Source organism: Scyliorhinus torazame, chromosome 28 (genome assembly GCF_047496885.1).
Source record: "Scyliorhinus torazame isolate Kashiwa2021f chromosome 28, sScyTor2.1, whole genome shotgun sequence".
In the NCBI taxonomy this organism is placed as follows: Eukaryota; Metazoa; Chordata; class Chondrichthyes; order Carcharhiniformes; family Scyliorhinidae; genus Scyliorhinus; species Scyliorhinus torazame.
In genome coordinates this window covers 14817641-14836978 of record NC_092734.1, presented here as the reverse complement: position 1 = coordinate 14836978, position 19338 = coordinate 14817641, and the positions used below count along the sequence as shown (strand labels likewise).

General features: G+C 47.1%; 1 protein-coding gene across 1 annotated transcript in view; it reads left to right on the top strand.

The window, feature by feature from the left end:
- The window catches only part of polr3a (polymerase (RNA) III (DNA directed) polypeptide A), a 67807-nt gene that overhangs the window by 31186 nt on the left and 17283 nt on the right, over positions 1–19338 (top strand). The window contains 4 exon segments of the mRNA XM_072491526.1: positions 1817–1981; positions 16889–17061; positions 18129–18240; positions 19151–19269. Of these exon segments, the coding sequence (XP_072347627.1) occupies positions 1817–1981; positions 16889–17061; positions 18129–18240; positions 19151–19269 (569 nt within the window).

Here is a 19338-nt window from a genome sequence, read left to right as displayed (position 1 = left end):
GGAATTTCCTCCCTATCCTGCTTTTACGACCCTTGTTAAAATGTGCCTCTTCAATCAAAGTTTTTATAACCCCTCTCAATATCTCCTTTTTCGACTCTACTTGCCTGAAACACTTTGGGGCATTTCTCTGCATTGAAGGGGACAGTTGTAAACTATTTCCACCGACCAGCAATATTATATTCACATAGAAAAAAATAATTTGCCTAGAAAACATTCATTTCGAAGCCCATTTTTAGATCTTGACGGGTTTATTTGTTTTCTGTGTTCAGAATTTCTGTCGTGTTTGTGGCTAGAGAGAGGCATATTAGCTTGTTAAACAGTCAAATAAAAAAAAGGTCCTGTAGGAAAATTCAAATAAAATTCCATGATTTTGATCGCTAAACACTTGTGTACGTGCTAAGAGAAATGTTAGGTATTTCTTTGGTGGTTGGTGTGGAATTAAACATGTCAGTTAATAAGCCAAATCATAGTGACCACCTCACATTGGGATTATCCAGATGAGCTCATATGTTGTACCCATGTTCATTATTTAGGTTATGTAGAAAGTTTAATAGGCATGGTCATGTTATGGGCCAGAGTTTAGAGAACATAAAACATTACAGCGCAGTACGAACACCAAAGTATATCATGGAGGTCACCTGACCCACAACTGTTTATAGATTTTGGTTACAAGGGTCTACTCTTCAGGTGTTATGCAACAGAGGCCTTAAGCACTTTAAATCAAGAACAAAGTTTACTCTGCAAATTCAGTTAACATTTTATAAACACACAATAAGCTTTTTAATCAACTACAAACATACATTCCCCCACACAGCTACAGTTCTCGAGAAGAATATACCCTTCAATAACTTCCTTTTACTGCTTTTACTCAAGTAACAACATCCATAAACACGAACACCCTTTTCCCCACAGAACAGTAGGTTTAAATTCTTTACAGAAAACAGGTATCACTTTTAAATTATCAAGTGCTCTGGACACCGTTTAACAGAGAGAGAGAGACCAAAATAAACCTTATTTGTCTGAATGCAGTTCCCAACTGTATAAACGGAAAGTAAAAAAAACACAGAGCCACGAACAGCTCCCAGCTCAAAACGAAAGTAAAAGACAGAACAACAGCCCAGCTCCACCCACACAATGACATCACTGAAACTATTTGATAAACACATTTCTTAAAGGGACATTCCCATGACAGTAGACAATAAGTGCTTAGATGATAGAAATGGGGCGGCACGGTGGCTCAGTCATGAGCATTGCTGTCTCACAGCGCCAGGGACCCAGGTTCAATTCCGACCTTGGGTGACTGCCTGTGTGGAGTTTGCACATTCTCCCCACGTCTGTGTGGGTTTCCTTTGGGTGCTCCGGTTTCCTCCTACACTCCACTAAGATATGCAGGCTAGGTGGATTGGATGTGCTAAATTTCACCTCAAGTGTCCAGGGGCATGCGGAATAGGGTGGTGTAGACAGGAGAGGGAACATGGATAGGGTGCTCATTCGGAGGGCCGGTGCAGATCCGATGGGCCGAATGGCCACTGTAGGTATTCTATTCTATGAATACTTGGTAATGTATTGGTGTCTTTTGTAGCCCTAGAAAATCAGTTGAAACTTTAGTGATGCACCTGTAGCAATGCACGTTGTTATTTCCACTTTGATTGCTGACATTTGTCTAGAAACTACTTTCACCACAAATCAGAATGAGATGAGCACTGTTAGAATGTTTGTCGCATCCCTTTCACAGAGATTTATCTCTTTCTACATCCAAATGCCTTCTGTAGTTTTACTTTCTTGCATAGTTACTTTTTTTTTGGTCGTGTTACAGTCGTTGTAATCCAGAACAGTGAGCTGATGTCTGGGAGCCTGGATAAAGGAACACTGGGATCGGGTTCCAAGAACAATATCTTCTACATCCTGCTGAGAGACTGGGGGCAGATGGCAGCTGCAGATGCTATGTCACGTCTTGCTCGGCTAGCTCCTGTCTATCTATGTAAGTAGTAACTCGGCCACAAAATGCTGTTGCCTGAATGAATGCCTTGAGGGCAATCTTTTGTTTTGTTTCTTCTGATATTTCGCAATTTGGATTTGAACTCCCAGCCCCCGGATTGCTAACTCTCGACCATGAATATTATAACAGCATAAATATTGCACTACCCGTTCCATAAGTTACTGTACGAACAGCAAACTGATTTATTTTGAACAGCTAAAAAATATGTTGCTTAAGGCTACAATGCTGTGAGAAGTGAGAGAGCGCAACAAAACAGAAACATGTGGGACGGAGACAAAAACAAAGCTTGGAGAACCGGGTAGAACACCTGAGTGCAAGGTTAACGGGGGAGAACAGGAACTAACAAAGGGGCTGAAAGTGTTTAAAATGTTTTCCAACAATGTGTTGGGATTGGAATGGTTCACGTTAACCATGGCACCCTGGGCCAATCAGTATATTTTGACCCTTTCAATGATCAGTCACATAAGATAGAACGGATAAGTACTTATAGATAAAAGCAAAATACTGTGGATGTTGGAATCTGAAACAAAAACAGAAAATACTGGACAATCTCATGTCCCCCCCACCCCGGGTTGCTGCTGACCATTGTCTACCGTTCTGCCAGGAAGTCCAAGAATGGTTGCCACCGCCTGAAGAACCCTTGCACCGATCCCCTTAAGGCAAATTTCAGCCTCTCCAATTTAATTAACCCCGCCATATCGTTGATCCAGGATTCCACGCTTGGGGCCTCGCATCCTTCCACTGAAGAAGAATCCTTTGCCGGGCTTCCAGGAACGCAAAGGCCAGAATACCGGTCTCTTTCGCCTCCTACACTCCCGGCTCCTCTGCAACCCCAAATATTGCAAGCCCCCAGCCCGGCTTGAACCTGGATCCTACCACCCTCGACACCGTCCTCGCTACACCCTTCCAAAATTTCTCCAGCGCTGGGCATGCCCAGAACATATGGGTGTGGTTTGCTGGGCTCCCTGAGCACCTAACACACCTGTCCTCACCCCCAAAAAACCGGCTCATCCTTATCCCGGTCATGTGTGCCCTGTGCAGCACCTTAAACTGTACGAGGCTGACCTCGCGCATGAAGAGGAAGAGTTCACCCTCACTAGGGAATCTGCCCACATCCCCTCCTCGATCCCCTCCCCCAACTCCTCCCACTTACCTTTCAGCACCTCCACCGAGGCCCCCCATGCATCACCTAGTATGTTGCCGAGATCTTCCCCTCTCCAACCCACGCCCCCAAGAGCACCCTGTCCTGTGTCGTGCTTGGCGGCAGCGGGAATTCCACCACTTGCCGCCTGGCAAACATCCTTACCTGTGGATACCTAAAGGCGTTTCCTGGGGGGAGCCCATACTTCTCCTCCAGCTCACCCAGGCTCGCGAACTTCCCATCCACAAACAGGTCCCCAAACCATCTTATCCCTGCCCTGTGCCACCCCGTAAACCCTCCATCTATTCTCCCTGGGACAAACCGGTGGTTCCCCCCGTATCGGGGTCCACACCGAGGCCCCCACTTGCCCCCCTGTGCCGCCTCCATTGCCCCCAAATTTTGAGGGCAGCCGCCACCACCGGGCTCGTGGTATACCTCATTGGTGGGAGCGGCAGCGGCGCCGTTGCCAGCACCTCTGTTGATCTCCAAATTTCTTTCTCTGTCAGTCTGGCCTCAATAAAAGTTGAGACGGATTCGCACGTAAACAGAAGTTATTTATTTAGCTTGCAAGCTTAATCACCTTACAGAAATGTAAAAGGACATCCAGCCTCTTACACTCCAAAAAACGACTGACTAAAAGACAAAGGGATCTCTGCAAAATCAATTCAAATGGTATCAAGTTTCACATACTCGACGGACATAGGTCAGCCTAGGTCCCTCCTGACCTGTTTAATCTATTCTGATTGGCTCACTTCCAATCCCTTTCTCTGGCCCCTATCAATGCAGCATCACTCTCATAGACACACCTCTTCCTGCTTTTTCCATGCGGTCTCGAATTCCTTTGTCCCTAACTGCAAGAATCAAAGTGGCTTATTTCTACATTACATTAACTAGTATCTCTAAAGTAACTATTTTATATCACATTCGTCATTCCCTCCTTTTATCATTCCATGATAACCGAACTATCCAATCTATAGCTACGGTTCCTCATCTAAAAAGATCCGTCGCTGCATTTCCAATTCCTGTCTTAGCCCCCCTTCATCTGCTTCACCCTCATGGATTTTAACAGTTAAATTTTTTTTCTCGGTGATTGGGGCGGTGATCTGATCTAGTGCACCCCGCATTTTACCCATCACACATTTAAGGATGGCCAGGCCCACAAAGATGCAGCCGATAGCTACCACTAGATACATGGCCATATTTATCAACCAGTCCTTCCATCCTCCAAATCCCCAGTCACCCCAAGAGCCAGGATCCTGCATCCCGTCCAAGTGATCCCGTATGCGATCCATAAATTTAGTGATGTTAGCAGTCAAGTCCTGAATCCCCATAATACACTTGCCCTGTACTATGGCGCATACCCCACCCTCACGGGCCAGAAGATAGTCAAGAGCATACCGGTTCTGCATTGCAAACAACCGTAGCTGAGACAACTCCTTAGTTATTGCCCCGAGGGCTCCCAAGGTTTCATTTCCCAAAATGGTAAGGCCGCAAATAAAATAATTCCGATCACTAACAGCCAAAGAACCCCCCACACCTCCCAGTGTCAATACGCTCAGAATGCCCCACCCGGCTGAGTGGCCCCGGTTGGGTGCAAGAACCTGAGGTTTTTTCCAGTTCTCGCAAAATTCAGCAGAGACTGCCCGGCGTGCTAACTGATTATGCAGGTTCCACGCCGAAGGGCAGGGGACTGTGGTAGGGACTAGAGTCCCTATAGCAATTCGGCGGGGAAATGGGGGTGACAAAACGTTGGTCGCCGTACCATTAAATAAAAAGTAGTATCCTTGTTCCGTGTGGAGACTAGCATCACAATCAGCATATCGGTTGCGTAAGGACCTCCCAGTAGCCCAGTTTATCCAATTTTGAAATGCCCATTCGGGCCGCCCAGCAATGCGGAAAGCCCTATTCCCAACAGTGATATGAGAGACATTCGCCCAGCCACAAAGGAGCTGGAGGCCAGCGTTCAATGGAACGCAAGTGGTGCTATAACAAACGCATTGGCCAGACGCCTGGGTGATATGGCACCTCCTGTCCGTACAGGTGGGAAACAGACATGTTATATTTGTGTCCACCTCTACCAGCAAACAGCCATATCCTTCACTGCTGAAGCAATTCTCGTACGACCGGGAATCCCTATTGGGAGTGAAGTGGCTAGGTATGTACGCCCTCCACCGTCGCAGCCTATCGTACTGTGAATGGGAATTATCCCGAGGGAGGGGAAGGCAAATAGCCGGTGGTGCTGAATCCGGATCGTAAGGAAGAGTGACGTGCTCGGGCAATGGCTCGGAACGCTGACAATGAACCACCGTTTGGGGAGTGCCCCAAAGCGGTGAAACAGAAAATAACCGAGACACCGCTGCGGGGTTTGGGTAGCAGACAACCCGTCCCTGGCCATACAGACGGTGGTAAATCTGGTAGAAGAGATTCATACTACCCGGGTTTTCCTCAGTTTGGCCTTTAATTAACTTAAGTGTATCTCCCGGTAACCTACGTTCTAGCTGTACTTCCCTTCTCACACGCCCCGTCCTCTCTCTAGTCCCTTTCTCTTTCTCATGGTCTCTTCCTACACTCTTCTGACAGCTTGATGTTACCTTTATTGTACCACTTTTAACACATCCAAAATCAAATTTACATGTATTCCAAAAACAAGGCAATGTCCATATAATGTTCCCTTCCCATCGCCGGGACCGGTGCAGCTGCTTCATGACTCCCGCATTCTCCTTAACTTTGATGACCTTCCATGAGTCGATACCATGTCCTCGTATATGGGGGCAGTGAAGAACATCACCTGTGCATAGGTGATGTATCCTTGTAGATTGGTTGGGGCTACACAGATACATAATATTCCCCTTTTCCATGTCCATCGCCAATAACACGCCAAGCGAAGTGAGGCCAAATATCAGACAGACGATGCGTAGCCACTCCATCATGCTCCACACCTGTAAAATAGCACTGGAGAAGGGAGGCAGGTTAGTATCCGACCTTTTACAGTAGTGGAGATGGACTCAATTTACAGTGATGTAGGTGGACCCAAGCACTTCGCCCCTCCACTTTAACTGCTGTGGGGGTGGTAAGGAGAACTTGGAAGGGCCCATCCCATCGCGGCTCCGACCCCTTCCTAGTCCAATTTTTGACCATGACATAACTACCGGGCTGGACTGAAAGTGAGCTAGGTACTGGGGGCAATGGCTCGTGAGCCGCGCGGACTTGGCCATGGAGTTCCTTGAGCACTTGCGTAAGGGCCAGAACATAGGTGGTCATTTCCTCAGTCATCTGATGAAACTGAACCCGTCTGGGAACCTGCAGGCTCCAAGGAGTTCTAAGAGGCCTGCCATAGAGAATCTCGGCGGGAGAGAGCCGGGCCGGTCCCGCAGGTGTAACCCGCAGCTGGAAGAGGGCAACGGGGAGCAACTTAAGCCATGTCAGTCCCGTGACTGCTCTTAATTTAGCCAATTTAGTTTTGAGGGTCTGATTGTGTCTTTCAACCAACCCGGCTGCCTGCGGTCTGTAAGCACAGTGTAACTGCTGGCGTATGCCCAACTGGGAGCAAAACTCCTTGTTAATTTGTCCAATAAAATGAGGCCCATTATCAGAACTTAACTGAGCTGGTATACCGTACCGGGGAATGATTTCCCTCATCAAGACTTTAACCACAGTAGCAGCTTTATTATCGATAGTCGGATACGCCTCGACCCATCTGCTGAACACATCCACAATGACCAAAACATATTTGTAACATTGACACCTTTCCAACTCAATGTAATCCATTTGGAGCGTCTCAAAGGGACCACTGGGCAACGGGGTTTGCCCCTTCCCACAAGGGATACCTTTTCCGGTGTTATATTGCTGACAAATCAAACACCGATTACTGATACTTTGGGCCAACCCCTGCATTTTAGGGTGCCACCAAGTGTCCAGCAACAAATCACTAGTCCCCCGAGCCCCACAATGAGTTGCAAAGTGTACACATTCGATGACCCATAAAGCCAGCACATCAGACATACAAGTCTGATGTGCAGGCGTGGTCCATAAAGAGGAAACAGAATCATATGTACAACCTAACCGTTTCCACATTTGTTTATCACTCTCAGGAGCGTCCTCCTGTAACCTTATGACGTCTTGGATGGTTGGCATTGGCTTGTCAGAAGCAGACACATTCATAGTAGATCGTTTAGTCTGACTTAACATTTTAGGCACCATCACTTGCTGAATTTGTGCGGCTGTGCGCGCTGCACGATCTGCTCGTTCATTACCAACGTCAACTGGGGTTGTACCATTCATGTGGGCAGCGCATTTAATAACGGAAATCTGCGCTGGCAGAAGGAGGGCCTGCAGTAGGTCATTAACTAAACCCCGGTTGGATATTTCTGTGCCAGCCGAGGTAAGGAATCCCCTATTCTTCCAGAGTTGTCCGAAGTCATGAACTACCCCGAAAGCATATCGGGAGTCAGTGTAGATATTTACCCGGCGATCTCCCCCAAGTATACATGCACGGGTGAGGGCAAAAAGTTCGGCTTGTTGTGCTGAGTAAGGGGTCTGGAAAGCTGCTGCTTCTAAAATCAGACCATCCTGATCTATGATTGCATAACTGGACAGTCTCCGGCCAGTGGGGCTTACTAATGCACTGCCATCAACATACATAATCATGTCAGGTTGTTCTAACGGAATATCACTCAGATCGTCCCTTATTGTTGTAGTTTCCTGAATCAAGGCTAAACAGTCGTGACCAGGCGCATCCTCATGGACAGGGGGACCGCTAAGAAAACAGGCTGGATTGATAGTGGTACAATATTTAAATGTCAGACGTGGATTGTTCAAAAGGTATATTTCATACCTATTCTGACGAGCTGCGGTAAGATGCTGAGTCTGCAGTTGCCCCAATAGTGCGATTACCGAGTGGGAGCTATACACCATAATATCCTGTTGTAGAGTGATGTTGGCAGCAGCTTGCAAACTATTGTATATCGCTGCCAGGATCTGGGTGCAAACAGGGTGGCCCAACGCCACTGGGTCGAGTTTGGAAGAGTAATATGCTACGGGCCGGTGCTTGTCCCCATGTTTCTGAGTGAGTACCGCTGTTGAACATCCTTCCAGAACGGTACAGTATATCTGGAATGGTCGGTCGTATAGGGGCCTACCGAGGGCCGGTGCTTGTAGCAAGGCCTGCTTCAGGCAACGGAAGGCCTCGACTGCCTCGGTGGTGAGAGTAAAGTTTCCCTCTTTACTCGTATAAGGTGTCAGCAGCTTTGTATAGACAGCGATGTTTGGTATCCACTGCCGACAATAATTCACCATACCCAGCCAATGACGAACCTCTTTGGCTATTGTAGGGGCAGGGAATTGGCATATTGGTTCAATCCTACTGGGGTCGAGACTTCTTTCTGTGGCTGTAAGTAAAACTCCTAAGAACTTAACTTTTCTCTGAGCCACCAAGACCTTTGCTTGTGAAACAACATAACCCAACGAGGATAGGTGGTTCAGTAATTGGATCACATCATCCCTGTTACTGGGCTCGTCAGGACTTGCCACCAATATGTCATCTACATACTGCACTAGAGTGGAACCATGCTCCAATGTCAAGGCCTGGAGTTGGGTCTGCAAACATCTGGAGAAGAGTGTAGGTGAATTGACAAACCCCTGTGGCAGTCGGGTCCAGGTATACTGCTGCCCATTGTAAGTGAAGGCAAACAAATATTGACTTTCAGTCGCAAGTGGGAGGGCAAAGAAGGCGTGCTGAAGGTCAATTACGGCGAAGACCCGGGCTTGTGCTGGAATTTGAGCCAGTATGTGGGCAGGGTTAGGGACGAGAGCATGTAACGGCTGTGCGATGGCATTAATTGAACGTAAATCCTGTACTAATCGGTACTGGTCTGGTTTGGCTGGTTTAGGCACAGCAAGTATGGGGGTGTTACATTCTGATTGGCAAGGGACCAAAATACCCTGTTTCAATAGTTCTTGAATTAATTTATCTATTGATGGAGCAGCTTGAGATTTGAGGGGGTATTGCCGAATGGAAGGTAGCTTTGCATGATCCTTAATCATTACCTTGATAGGTGTAACATTTGTCTTTCCCACTTGTGATGGGTATTCCGCCCAGACCTGTTGATTGACATATTCCAACACATCATGTCCCCTGTGATGCTGCAGTCGAGTGTTAATCGTTTCAGGGACCTCAAAATATTTTATGGTAGTGCCGTCTGGCATGGCTTGAAGTGCGTAGTCTGTTGGATCTGAATGATCCACTGCCCTCCTGACCATTCGTCCCATATCCCTGGCATGGTACTGGTCATGGACCTGACGTGTAATATGAGGGCTTACCGAAGCTGACTGTGGCCATAAATGTGGTGATATTGTAACAAAATCGGCTGTACCTTCTTTTCCCGTGACTGTGGCTGCAACCTTGACTGGCCATTCGGTCTCAAGTAATGGCCGGTATTTGTCCTCCAACTCCCTGTTTCGTCCAGTTCTGTCATAGGCCAGGGTAACGTGATGCAGTGACTGTTCAATGTCTAACGTCCACCACTGGGGGGTGATAGAAATATAGCACTGTTGTCTCATCCTCCATGATGTAACCGTTACCCCCTCATCTCCGCATTCTAGCTGTAGCTGGAAGATACACAGTAAATCTCGGGCCAACAAGTTACAGTCCAATCCAGTAGTCACTACAAACTGATGTTCTGCAGACGTATTCTCGTAAGTGACTGTCACAGGTTCAGAAATAGGATACTCACACACCTGTCCTTGGAACCCTGATAATTGCTGCGTGTGGTCGGATATTGGTAATTTAAGTGTTGATTGCACAGAAGACATCGCTGCCCCTGTGTCGATGACAAATGAGTGATGTTGATCTCCTATCTGCAGAGAGATAATAGGTTCCCTGTCGGATTGGAGAGTCCTTATGGCTAAATTAGCTAGTCAATCCTGTGTTGGGAAAGGGTTTTCCTGGGAGAAGTCAGTGTATCTCATCTGTCCTCCCCTTGGTGGGTACCCTCTCCTTTGGGTCGGATAATCTCCTTCTACTGTCTGTCTTTTAAAGGGGCATTCCTGTTGCCAGTGATCTACACGGCCGCAATTAAAACATGCATTGTTCCCTCTATATCTGCCCCGGCCTCGTCTTCCAGTAGACCAATGGCCCCTCAGAGGGGGCTGCGGTTGTAGAGCTGTTGATTCATTCAGTGGACCATAAAAATGGGGTGAGGGTCCTTTTGGGTGGGTTTGGTATCCCCCTCTTCGCTGATCCACCCACCCAAAGTCACTATATTGGGGCTCCTGCTGGTAAACTACCATTTCTGCCCCTTGTTGGGGTCGCAGATCATCCTTTTTCATTACATACTCAGTCTTAACCTTTGTAACTGAGCCTCCTTCTTGGCCTACACCCTCCTTCCAGTAAAATCTGACTGCCCTTGCCATCTGGGAAGGGTCGTTCTCCGTCCAATTCATGTTATTACATTTCACAGCAGTAACCACAGAAGGTGGTAGGCAATGCATTAACATAGCACAGTATTGAGGGGAATTCTGACCATTTTGATACAGCAAATCGCCTGACTGCCCCCGGTAGATTTCATTAAAACGCCCCAGAAATTCCTCTGGGTCTTCATTCTTCTTAGGTTTTAGGTCTAAGATAACAGAAAGATTTATGGGCCTTTGAAATGTGCTATTCAACGCATTTAAGATCTGTGTCCTTCTATCGTCGTCTAACGCATAGGCCTGCTGGAGTGCGGCATGACTAGCATAATTCAGGTGGTTAAGACAAGTGCGGTACTCTGCTGGGGTTAAAATCTGCTGAACTAGGGCCCAGAGGTCCCTTGAATCAGCTTGATAAATTGAGATAGTAGTTCTCAATGAATCCACAAAGGCAGCAGGAGATTTTTTTCTATCTGGGATTGTAGTCATAATAGCCATCATCTCACTGGGTGTCCATGGGAAGTAAACGTCTATTGTGGGGTTTGCAGCCGCCGTCCCTGGATCGGGGTTTCGCATCTTCCTAATCGGTAACTGTCTCCGAATGTCACCAGGGGGCACTCTAGGTATTTCCCCTGGTTGTTCCAAGACTTCAACGTCTCTCCCTGTCACTAGGGGGAGTTCTTTCTCTTCAACCGAAGTTGTTTCAGCTTTCTTTGTTCCCAACTCTTGTGATTTCTCCTTAGTTTGGGGAGACTTAGGTGATATGCTTAATTGTTTCTGGTGAGCTTCAAGCCCCTCTCTTGCTGTCCGAGATCTTGTCCTAGAGCTAACTGGGCTTGTGGGACAAAGTTCCTTTTGCTCTTTCGGTTGTGAAGTTGGTAAATCAGGACCCACACTATCACCCAAAAGGGCTTGAGTTTCTGGCATATTTGAAATCTGGGGAGCAATGGCTGGGTATATATTATTGTACTCTGGTGGTTCTGGAATGAGCGCAGACCATACTATGGGTGCAGACGGAATTTCTACTGACTTTTCCGACTTATTGAATTTTTCTTCTTCTGACAATTCAAGGCCAGCCATTGAACTACGTAGTTCACCTCTTGTGTGACCCGGGTCCTTCCTGTCTCTATTTGCTCTTTTTTTAAATGCACATTCCTTTTTCAAGATTTGTAATGTTTTTAGGTTACCCTGTTCACTAATTGAAATCCCCATTTTAAGTGCGTTATCCTGCCAGCTGGACAACATAATCTTATCTTTTTCCTCTTGACAATATTGCCTCCATAATCCAATTAATTCTTTAGTTTTCATACTTTGATTTTTTTTCCATATCAGTCCCTGGATTTTCTTAACCATTTCTAGGTCTTTGGTTCCCCCTAGTGGCCATTCATCTCCCATTTTAGTTCTTAACTGTGCTGACAATTTTCTAAAGTCCTTAGCTTTGTCCGGATACTTATCACATAATATTTGCAGTGGCATGCCTGGATCATTTGTGCTATCCAAGGAATTTCCCATAATCTCAACTAGTCCTTGGAACTGCGTTTTTCCGCCACTACAGTCCAAGGAAAATTCTTTAACTTAATCAACTATATTTTTAACACACAGACATATAGAGGTGAATCATTTGTTTCAATTTCAAATGTTACATCTACCTCTCATAACATAACCCAGCCGAATTAACTCACAATTAAAGTAGAACCATTTATCTTAAATGTCCCATCAACAATATAGCCTTCCCCAGCCGAATTAACTCACAATTAAAGTTGAACCATTTATCTTAAATGTCCCATCAACAATATAGCCTTCCCCAGCCGAATTAACTCACAATTAAAGTGCTTATCCCCAGACTGACCTGTGATTTCGTCGAGGCGGTCTTTCTGTGCCAACCGCGAGTGACCAGACTAATCAGACGATAAGAAGAGGGGAACAATCAATGCTGGTCGTTTTCCATTTCTACATTGAGGGCCCTTTGTTCCCCGTCCTCCTGTTCATAATCAGTCTAATTCTGATTTCGCAGTTGGATCAGGATCGCCCTGAGAAATCCCGGGTTTCGGCACCAAATGTTGATCTCCAAATTTCTTTCTCTGTCAGTCTGGCCTCAATAAAAGTTGAGACGGATTCGCACGTAAACAGAAGTTATTTATTTAGCTTGCAAGCTTAATCATCTTACAGAAATGTAAAAGGACATCCAGCCTCTTACACTCCAAAAAACGACTGACTAAAAGACAAAGGGATCTCTGCAAAATCAATTCAAATGGTATCAAGTTTCACATACTCGACGGACATAGGTCAGCCTAGGTCCCCCCTGACCTGTTTAATCTATTCTGATTGGCTCACTTCCAATCCCTTTCTCTGGCCCCTATCAATGCAGCATCACTCTCATAGACACACCTCTTCCTGCTTTTTCCATGCGGTCTCGAATTCCTTTGTCCCTAACTGCAAGAATCAAAGTGGCTTATTTCTACATTACATTAACTAGTATCTCTAAAGTAACTATTTTATATCACATTCGTCACCTCCAGACTCATCCCCTCACGACACCGTCTCCAGCCTCTTCCATGCCACCCCCTCCCCCTCCATCACCCACTTGCGCACCATCGCCGCATTGGCGGCCCAGTAGTAACCACAGAGGTTGGGCAGCGCCAGCCAGGCCCCCCACCCCCCGCCGCCATCCCTACTCCGCTCCAGGATCACCCTCGGAGTCCCTCGCGCCCACACAAACCCCGTTATGCTCCTGTTGACCCACCTAAAGAAGAGAGATCAGTGCCCGGGACATCGCCGGGGGCAACCCCCCCTTGCCTCATTGAAGGTCCTAACCAGCAACGGGTCCAACAGGTCCCCACATTTTTTGTAAAATTCGACCAGGAAACCATCTGGCCCCGGTGCCTTCCCCGCCTGCATGCTCCCTATCCCTTTGGCCAGCACATCCAACCCAATTGGGACCCCTAATCCTGCCACCAGTCCCTCCTCCACCTTCGGGAACTTCAGTTGGTTCAGAAAGCGGCCCATTCCTCCCTCCTCCAGTGGGGGCTCGGACCGATATAGTTCCTCATAAAAGTAGCTGAAGACCCCATTGATGCCGACCCCACTCCGCACCACACTCCCCCAATCTCCCGAGCTGCGTCCCGCTTCCGAAGCTGATGCGCCAGCATCCAACTTGCCTTTTCCCCATATTCATAAATTGCCCCCTGGACCTTCCTCCACTGCGCCTCCACCTTCCTGGTGGTCAACAGGTCGAATTCGGCCTGGAGGCTACGCCTCTCCCTCAACAGTTCCTCCTCCGGCACCTCCTGTCTACCCTCACCACCTCCCCCACCAGCCTCTCCCTCTGCTCTCTCCTCTCCTTGTGGGCCCTAATGGAGATCCAGCTCTCCCTACAGCGCCTCCCAGACCATCCCCACTCGGACCTCCCCGTTATCGTTGGCCTCCAGGTATCTCTCTATGCTTCTTCGGACCCGCTCGCTCACCACCTCGTCCGCCAACAGCCCCACCTCCAAGCGCCACAACGGGCGCTGGTCCCTCTCCTCCCCCAGCTCCAGGTCTACCCAATATGGGGCGTGATCCGAAATGGCTATTGCTGAGTACTCGGTATCCTCTACTCTCGCTACCAGTGCCCTGCTCATAACAAAAAAGTCGTTCCGGGAATAGGCCTTATGAACGTGCGAGGAAAAATTAAAAATCCCTAGCCCCCAGCCTTGCAAATCTCCAAGGGTCCACCCCTCCCATCTGGTCCATAAACCCCCTCAGCACTTTAGCCGCCGCCGGCCTCCTACCCGTCCTAGACCTGGAGCGATCCAGTGCCGGATCCAAACCCCCCCCCCCATTATCAGGCCCCCCACTTCCAAGTCCGGGATCCGACACAACATGCGCCGCAGTTCGGGGCGTACACGTTGACCAGCACCACCCTTTCCCCTTGCAGCTTACCACTTACCATTACGTACCTGCCGCCATTGTCTGTCACAATGCTCGCGCCTCGAACGACACCCTCTTTCCCACCAAGATCGACACCCCCTGATTTTTGGCATCCAGCCCCGAATGAAACGCCTGGCCTACCCACCCCTTCCTCAATCTTACCTGGCCTGCCACCTTCAGGTGTGTCTCCTGGAGCATGACCACATCTGCCTTCAGCCCCTTCAGGTGTGCGAACACCCGGGCCCGTTTCACCGGCCCGTTCAGCCCACTTGCGTTCCAGGTTATCAGCCGGATCAGGGGGCTACCCTCCCCCGCCGACTAGCCATAACCCCTCCTCGGCCAGCCACGCGCCCGCACCCCACGCCCGGCCCGTTCCCCACAGCGGCAGACTCCCGTCCCAACACCCTCTACTCGCTCCAGCTCCCCCTTGACCATACCAGCAGCAACCCGGCCCCCCCCCCCCCCCTCCTCCCCACACCCACCCCACCCCCCAGCTAGGACCCCTCCTAGCTGCATTGCTCCCACCATTGTACTCCCGCAAGTCAGCTGACTCCTGCTGACCCCGGCCGCTCCCGCCTCTCCTTCGACTCCTCCCATTGTGGGACTTCCCCTCCCCTTCCATTACCCACCAGCAGGCTCTCCGCCTCCCCCCTTCCATCCCAAGCGCGTGAAAAACGCCACGCTTCCCTACCCTGGCCCCACCCCTCCAGCCTTCAGCGTGTGAAAAAGCCCGTGCTTTCCACCTGCCCGGCCCCGCCTCCTGTCGCAACTCCTTTTACAGGCCTCACCCTCCCCCGCGGGGCCCTATTCCCCCTACTGGCCATCCACCCCCGGAACAACTATTTCCATCGTACAGAATTATGGTCAGCCAGGTAGCGGAAAGGATTTTGAAAATGGTCAGTGCTGTGAACTGAGGGCTGTGTTTAAGTGAGGAATGAACAAGAACCTAGGGAGGACCGTCATCTTAACGGATTGCACCCTGCCCGCCAGGGAGAGTGGCAGCATGTCCCACCTCCTGAAGTCCTGCGTTGGTGCAGACTCGATGGGATGAGTGGCCTCCTGCACTGTATGGATTCTTTTTGAGATTTTTACCTGATAAGATACCCGATCCCAAATATTCCTCTATCCAGACTCCCAGACATCAGCTCGCTGTTCTGGATTACCGTGACTGTTGATACTTGAATTAAAATTGACGGAATGAAAACATAATTCCCCTGCAATAAAATATCTCCCCTTATTTCAAGTTAAATAATAGAATATCTTGAATAATAGGAGCCCATAAATGTAATCCTATCTAGCCATGGAGTGTGTGTTTCCAGTGCTTAATGCACTAGATATTTACAATCCATTAATCTGTATTTGCTAATCATGCACATCAGTTTCCTCCACTGTTACATTAAATTAGAGAGTGATTAAACATTTCTAACAGAATATGCAATACACACAGTTCAAGTGGTTTTAATTTTTAGATTTTAAAATTGAATCAGTATCCAGAGATTCTGTAAAGCTGGGAGACTTGTAATCTTTTATGTTGAACATACACACCAGGCAACATCAAAACCATTTCGCCTATCTGAAAAAAATAATAAGTCACTTATTTTCCTCCAGGAATTCATTATTTTACTTAAAACCTTCCCTTTAAATTTAATGTCCAACTGTGTGTTTTGTAGTCGCAAAATGGGGGTTCACCTCCCTGAACAGCCTCTGTGCGGTCAGTACAGCCTTCTGTACAGTCTCATTGAATATTAGGTGTTACACTTTTAATAACTTTGGGGACAGCATTACTTGTAATTATCTGGTATATAGAACTGCATGACGAGCAGTGATCAGTTTTAAATTGCAGGAAGATGGTTTTCAGAGTTAAGGCCAGTAACTAATACGAACATTAGAAACTTTCATGCAGCCTTTTCCCAAATTCCCTATTGTGAACCTCTTTACATTTCAAGAATGCAGCAGGAAATGGAGGACAGATGATACCTCGAATGATTTTTTAAAAAGCAGACACCTCTTCCAGTGGTTCAGATGACATTGTAATCTCCAGGACTAAATTGTAACTTATTTTGTAAAGCACCTAAAATGAGATTGCTGCTTTGTAATCACTCCCTTGAAATGTTTTGTTTAAAATACATGCTGTTGGGTTTTTTCTTTTTTAAAATTGGATATTTGTGCCTTTTCGGGCACTAAGGGCAATTTATCATGGCTAATCCACCTAACCTGCACATATTTTGGACTGTGGGAGGAAACCGGTGCACCTGGAGGAAACCCATGCAGACAAGGGGAGAACGTGCAGACTCCACACGGACAGTGGCCCAAGTGGGAATTAAACCTGGGACCCTGGAGCTGTGAAGCAACTGTGCTAACCACTGTGCTACCATGCTACCTTCTTCTGCACTGTAGGAATTCTATGATTCTATATTTGTTTTTCCCAAATCTAGCCAATCGAGGATTTTCCATTGGTATTGGTGACGTAACACCAGGCAAGGGGCTATTAAAAGCCAAACAGGAACTACTTGATGCTGGCTACAAGAAGTGTGATGAATTTATTGACGCGCTAAACACAGGCAAACTTCAACAACAAGCTGGATGCACAGCGGAAGAAACATTAGAGGTAAGGGCTGGTTTATCCTGTCGGTGTGAGGGAAAAGAAACGTGTATTTGAAATTTCATCTTTTTGTCAATTTCCTAAATAATTTGTTCATCTTTACTTGAAATAACAAATACATTTGCTTCTAGCAGGTTGTGCAGAGTATTCCTTCCAGTTAAATTACAAATAAATCTCTTTGCATTGTGGAAGGAAAATGGCTGTAATGTGTAATGAAGAAATGTGTTGGCCAGAGATTTGTCTCCCCAGCAACACTTACACTACATTAGTTATTTTTGCAAAACCTGCAGTAAACATTTGGGTGGTGCAGTATCGTTTGATGCCGAAGCAGGCCGTTCAATGATCAAAATGTGTCCCCAATGGACCCTTTTCAACTCACTGCCATTTAATAGTCTATTTGATACTTAACAACAATTGAAACTTTCATGCGGCAAGGTGGCACAGTGGTTAGCACTGCTGCCTCACAGCTCCCGGGTTCGATTTCGGCCTCGGATGACTGTCTGTGTGGAGGTTGCACTTTCTCCCAGTGTCTGCGTGGGTTTCCTCCGGGTGCTCCGGATTCCTCCCACAGTTCAAAGATGTGCAGGTTAGGCGGATTGGCCACACTAAATTGCCCCTTAGTGCCCAAAAAAGCTTAGGTCGGGTTACGGGGATAGGGTGCAAGCCTGGGCTGAATAGGGTGCTCTTTCCAAGGGCTCGATGGGCCAAATGGCCTCCTTCTGCACTGTAAAATCTATGATTTGATTTGCAAGAGCTGTGTTCAACACAATATCGGTATTTTTTAATGAGTTAATAATTTGATCATCTCAAAAAGCTTGAGTTTCTTCCCAGAAGTCCTGACTGCATTGCGCTTCTCTTAATGCAATTGCTGAAGTCAGTTTATAAAACATATTTGCCCCTTCTACCTAAAATTATGCAAAAACATTAAGGAATATCCCAGCTGATCACACTGCACTTTGATTTTAGAATGCCTGTTTTTCTTAACTGTTTTCAATTCTGTGATTGATTCAGGAAGAAAGCAAAATATGTATTTTGCCTGAATGGATTTGACGTGATATTTTCACTACTTTCAGGCCTTGATCCTCAAGGAACTCTCTGTAATTAGAGACCATGCTGGCAGTGCGTGCCTCCGGGAGCTGGACAAGAGCAACAGCCCCCTCATTATGGCCCTATGTGGTTCAAAAGGTATGTGGGCAATTTAGTCATTGTTAAATTGCAAATGCTATCACTGGTGGGTGGACAGGCATTTTGTAGAGATTACATAGTCAAATGGACACTGAGTGGGTGTTTAGTAAAAGAAACTTGGGTACTTTGACCTATTTGGTAATGGGGAAATGTAACACTAAACTTTTAAATAAATCTTTTTTTTTAAAGTTCTAATGTTTTAAGTATGAGTGCATTTATTTTCTGAAATCCATATATATGCAGATCAAGCTGTATGAAGCAGCTGTCTTTTGGTTCGGTCAATGTATCTAAAACTCTGAAAAAAACATAGCAAATGGAATTGCTCTTGTTTCAGATTTGTAAATGTAGTCGAAATAAAAAGTGCTGGAAAAATTCATTAGGTCTGGCAGTATCTGGCAATATGACTCCTCCATTGGAGTAAACGTAAACAGAGACTAACTTTAAGGCCTCTGCTGCTGAAACAGTCAAATTGAATGTGAACAGGTTGTAACCACCTCTTTGCTTGCTTCTTTTTGGGCGAAAGCATCTTGCCTCCTCTTGGGGTTGTCTGCTGGTTATGCAGTTGTAACCAATGATTCTTTGGATGGAGGCAGTTCTGTACATTTGTATTATTTGTTTAAACCACAATTGCCAACCGTCGGGGCGGCACGGTGGTGCAGTGTTAGCACTGCTGCCTCACGGCGCCGAGAACCCGGGATCGATCCCGGCCCTGGGTCACTGTCCGTGTGCAGTTTGCACATTCTGCCCGTGTCTGCGTGGGTTTCACCCCCACAGCCCAAAGATGTGCAGGGTGGGTGGACTGGCCACGCTAAAGTGCCCCTTCATTGGAAACATTTTTTAAAAAAGAAGTAAATCCTGGCATTTGTCTTTTATTCTCCATTCACCAAGTAGTAATGAACACTCTTAATAGGTTCCTTCATCAACATCTCCCAGATGATTGCCTGTGTAGGACAGCAGGCTATTAGTGGATCACGCGTTCCTGATGGTTTTGAGAGTAGATCTCTGCCTCACTTTGAAAAGCATTCGAAGGTGAGCAATCTACTTAGTTAATGAAGACCCTGTCATCTCTCAATTACTCAATTAATCTACAAATGACTT